Source organism: Abrus precatorius, unplaced genomic scaffold, assembly GCF_003935025.1.
Source record: "Abrus precatorius isolate BTA unplaced genomic scaffold, Abrus_2018 Scaffold1, whole genome shotgun sequence".
NCBI lineage: Eukaryota > Viridiplantae > Streptophyta > Magnoliopsida > Fabales > Fabaceae > Abrus > Abrus precatorius.
This window is the reverse complement of record NW_020874291.1, coordinates 264,418-269,824: the sequence shown is the minus strand read 5'-3', so window position 1 is coordinate 269,824 and position 5,407 is coordinate 264,418. Positions and strand designations below refer to the sequence as shown.

General features: G+C 29.6%; 1 protein-coding gene across 1 annotated transcript; it reads left to right on the top strand.

Moving 5' to 3' along the window:
• The first annotated feature begins 891 nt into the window (after positions 1-891).
• On the top strand, positions 892-4,722 carry LOC113857402 (serine carboxypeptidase-like 7). The gene is made up of 13 exons (XM_027489243.1): positions 892-1,019; positions 1,200-1,345; positions 1,663-1,739; positions 1,979-2,101; positions 2,228-2,330; positions 2,437-2,474; positions 2,572-2,673; positions 2,908-2,994; positions 3,709-3,780; positions 3,874-4,004; positions 4,111-4,224; positions 4,364-4,418; positions 4,639-4,722. Exons 1-13 carry the CDS (start codon positions 892-894, stop codon positions 4,720-4,722), a joined length of 1,260 nt encoding a protein of 419 aa, XP_027345044.1.
• The last annotated feature ends 685 nt before the right edge of the window (positions 4,723-5,407 follow it).

Genomic DNA, 5,407 nt, shown 5'->3' with positions numbered 1-5,407 from the left:
ATTAAATTGTGTATTCAAATACACTTTATATATTCAAATACCCAATTGTGTATTCTTAAGCGCTAGTTGAGTAAGATTTTGGTTTTTCCTAGGTCAATGTTTTAATAAAAAAAACTATCCGTGTATTGAACGATGTCCCCGGTGAAGCGGAATGGAAACCGAGTAGCATGTCCAGATTATGTTAATAAAAACCTATCATTAAAAAAAATTGCAGTGTCAACGGGATTAGAGCAACTTTAATATATTATAAATCTCTCTGATTGATTTCACAATTAAAAAAATAAAACGTTGCTTTTAAAAAATAATAAATTATAAATCTCTCTTAAATTATTTTTCCTTGCTTATCACGTTATAATAAAAAATGAAATAAGTAATTGTAAGAAAAGTATCACTAAAATAGCTTTTAAAATCCTATAAAATGAACCAGATTTTTAAATTACTAAATTAATTTTGTTTTCATCAATTAAACAATGATTAAAGTTGTATAAAATAATAGTATTTTCATTCCTATTTATCTCTTTAGAGAAACAAATATTCGAATCAAAGAGTCTTATTAATTTAATATTATTTTAAACTTTTACATGAACAAATAAATAAAACAATTTTTAATGTATAAAGAGAAATGAAGATTGTATTTTATATATATCCAAATTTGTGAGCAAAGAAAAGTTAACGTGAAAGTGCACAAAGACAAGATAATTAATTCATCGAAGGGAGCTGCTCAGATCTTTGAGCAATAATCGAATCTAAATTCTCATATCCAATATTTAAATATGGTATCCAAATTGACAAGTGTTTAGGCCTCGTGATGTATTCATTCAAACTGTTATATATATATATATATATATACCCTCGTCTAAAGAGTGTGTTATATGATCACACAGTGGCACAATGGCTAAGGTTTCGAAGGCATGGTGCATTTTGGTTACCACACTGCATTTGTTGCACATCGCATCTTCAAATTTCATCGTCAAATCTCTACCAGGTTTTGGGCATCTTCCATTCACGTTGGAAACCGGGTGAGTCGCTTATTCATTGATCATGGTACATGGGTAAGGCTATAATCATTTATATTTTTATTTTCAAATATTATCAAATTAAAATACATTTATTTTCAATAAAGAAAACTACTAAAGAATAATTAAGAAATTAAAGTGGCTAAATTTAACCTACTACAACGTATGTACCCTCTAATACAGGTATGTAGGAGTGGGTGAAAGAGAAGAGGTGCAGCTGTTTTATTACTTTGTCGAGTCTGAAAGGAGTCCCATGAATGATCCACTCCTACTTTGGCTTATTGGGGGACCTGGTTGTTCTGGCCTTTCAGGTTTCTTATATGAAAACGGTACATATTTGTGTCATAAATCCTCTTAATTTCTCTAAAATTACAAAAAATAGTATTATAAATATCAACTATTGATGGGAGCTTATACATTGATATATATAAAACCAAGTATCAAAAGAAATCAAGTATCAATGGGAGTGTAGGAAAAAATTAAGTTCATCATTTTAACCATACAAGTAGTATAAAACTAATTGCATTTTTCAATTAGCTAGAAAAATAGACTATTTTAATAATTAATTATATTTATAATTAATTATATTGTGATAATTGATTATACAACATAATTTTTATGTTTCTTGTTTAAAAATCTTTTGCAGGGCCGTTGATGTTGAATTATGACAATGTTAATGGGACTATTCCGGAACTTCGTCTGAATCCAAACTCTTGGTCAAAGGTGTTCTTCATCTTTTACTGCTCCATATATTGAACAAATCTAATATTATTTAATTATTAATTATACTATATTAATAAATTAAAAATGTGTGAACTGACATTTAATTTTAAAGAATAAAGTTAAGAAGAATGCAACTATATATAAATCATCGTTAATCATCTCAAAAACTTGAGTTATTGATAAAAAACACAGAATGTATTAACCTCTCAATTTGAAAAATAACGTATGTTAAATCGCAGGTACTCAACATATTATATATTGATGCACCGGTTGGTACAGGATTTTCTTACTCAAAAACCCAACAAGGTTATTATACCAATGATAAGCAAACGGTGGAACATATCTATGATTTTCTACAAAAGGTTTACGTTATTTTAAACTATTATTTTTGCCGAAAATTCTATTTGCTATTATATTTTATGTTCTTACTTAGCATGTGATGGTTTGTAGTAATGATTGTTTTATTTGTTTCTCTACATTGTACGAAGTGGCTTGTGGATCACCCCAAATTTCAATCGAATCCAGCTTATATAGGTGGTGGTTCGTATTCAGGCTTATTTGTTGCTCCCCTTGTACAAAAAATACATGAAGGTGAACATTAATTGATTTGCCATTGATTCCACCAACAAAATTGTTGTTTTTTTTTTTTTATTGTGCTCCAAATTGTTTTATGATGAATATTTTTACTGACTTGCAGGTTATAAAGCAGGATATTTCCCACTCCAGAACTTTAAAGTATACTATAATGCCATGATTTATTTTGTTTGATATAACACTTTGCTTTTGAAGAAAATATCTTAGTCACATTTGATCTTTGTTTGAACTTCACTAGGGTTTTGTGCTTGCAAGTTCATTACTTGACACTTTCTTGGATTTCAATGCAAGAGTTCAATATGCTCAACAACGAACACTAATACCGAACGAGCTATATGAGGTTATTATTCAACTCTTTTATTATCATTTTTGCTAAGTGTAGTTTAGATGCTGTAGTTATTATTATTATTAGTTTACACATTGTATGAAGTGTATTGCTCAGTGTTCTAATTAGACTTTGATGATGTAAGGATTGGGAGTACTCCTCATGCTCTCTTTAATTCATTTCGCTTTGTCTGCTGATATTCTTAAAAGGTCTCATTATGTGGATTAAGGTGCTATTTCTCTTTTACAGTCAATGAAAGCTAATTGTAATGGGGATTACATCAATATTAATCCAAACAATACAAAATGCATGTCAGATTATGAAGTTTACTCAGAGGTGACAATCTTTTACAATTTATTTATAATTTGAACTTGATTTAACTTTCGTTTTTTTTTGTCGTGATTTTGAACTGAGTTTGAATTTGTTTATGTTCTATCCTAACAATTATTTGGGCCTGAAAAGTGTGGGCCAGTCAACAAATAATTTGACCGGAGTTTTAGGAAAGGTCTATATTGTTATTTTTTTATTAATTTAATACTTAATTTGTTTATGTGCTATCCTAACAATTATAGTCCATTGCTTTTGATACCGCTTTCTAAAAATTAAATTTTAGAATTTAATTTATAGAAATGAGTAATATTTTTCCAAATATTATTTCTAAAAATATAAAAAAAAAGGTGGTGTAACTAATAAAAAAAGGGCTGCAAAAGTAAATATGCATAAATATAATTTACCATTTCAAGGGAATGCAACGAAATCCCCATATATAGTAAAAGGCTAGAGTGTTAGGAAAGGTCTATATTATTATTTTTTATTAATTTAACACTTAATTATGTTGCTTAGTTAGTCCGCTACGTAAGTTTTGATCAAATCTTGGACCCAAGTTGTCTCGCGGGGTTTCCCAACAATCAAAGAATTCTCTTGGGAGACATCATGGCTACCCACTATTCATCATTCACGTGTGAGGTAATTAGCAAGCCCCTATCTTTTTCTCTATACATTACATATTTCTGACAGAAATTTCTATAATTTTCACACCTATCATTGAAGAAAGACAAATATGCACTTGGTGATATGTGGGCAAATGATCCAAATGTTCGAAAGAATCTCAATGTTAGAGAGGTAACGTATATTAACTGATAATGTATACTGTACCCTTAAATATACAAATTGAATTTTGCATAAGTAAGAAAATTTGTATTGTGAAATGTATAGGGAACAAAAGAGCGTGTCCGAAGATGTAATGTTACTAATGCATTTATTGATGCATATACAAAGAATGTTCTTAGTGTTGTTGAATATCTTCAGAATCTCACAACCACAAATCTTCGATCGTTAATTTACATGTAAGTTTCTAAAATCATTTGGTTATTTGCACATTACATAATCAAAATAAATTTATTCTAAGGGTATGGTTAAGCAACTTAAAGTTTTTGTTTTTTCTTTTGTTAGCGGCGATCTTGATATGGACACACCATATCTTAGTACACATTCTATAATAAAGTCTCAAAATATGAAGTTGAGTAGCAGTTGGCGTGCATGGTTCATCGGTGGCGAAGTGGCAGGGTTTGTTAGATGCATATGTTTACTTAATTTCATGAAATTTATTATTTGATTTTTTTTATTATTACGAGAAGGTTTGAGTTCATACATTTTAATTAACTTAAAATTATCTTTCTTTTTTTGTTTTTTCTTCTTCTCATAGGTATACCGAGGAATACGAAAGGAACGAATATCACCTGACATATGTAACTGTTAAGGCAAGTAACACTATAAATTTTGCAATACGGTGATGATTAATTTGTAATTATTATTATTATTATTAAATAAAGTACATGAACATCCTTTCACTTTATTTTTTTAACGATAATTGTTTGAATTTTCTTCAAAACAATTTAGCAAAATAATAAATAAATACAAGTGTCTATATATGAAATGACTAATGTTATCAAAATTGAATGCATGTACCTATGCTTACAGGGAGGGAGCCACGTAGTTCAATACCAGAAGCCTAGAGAGGCTTATGAGATAATTCGTAGATGGTTTTCATATTATGATATTTAAACTTTGCTTTCGTCGTGTATTTTGGGATTCTATTTTATTTTATTTTGTATGCTTCCACAGAATGTTTCTTGTTAATAGTCCTTCAATTTATCACATTAAAAGTTAAAATAAGTGAGCTTGTATAGGAACTTGATAATAATTCAACTTATGATACTAAATTTGTTATTACTCGATGATTGATTTACAAATAGAGAAGTTCTTCATGCCCCTTACAAAAGAAAGATAGTACTGTTTTTTTTAATTGGGTGTGAATGCATATATATATATTTTCTTATTTTAATTAAATAATGCAAAAAAAAGTAGGTTCCGGGAAATAGGGAACATGCAAACTGTTCTTGCCGCCTGCAAATATACACTCAGACTTGAAGTTAAGAAAATAGAATGGAGTATTCGAGCAACAGAGAAGAAATGTGATTTAGGAAGCAAAAATAGCATATGACTGAACATAAAGGAAGACAACCAAAGAAAAGAGAAAAATGGAGCAATAGGAGAAAGAATACAGAGAAAAACTGCAAGAGAATGAGATAGGGAGAACAACCAAAGAGAGGAGGAGGGGGGGGGAATGGAGAAGGAAGAGGGAGGAACGGATCTGCAATTGGCAAGAGAGAAAAAATTCTTATAGAACAAAAAAGAGAAAGGGAGGAAGGGTCTTCTTCCCCAATTCATTTCTCATCTTCTCCCTTGT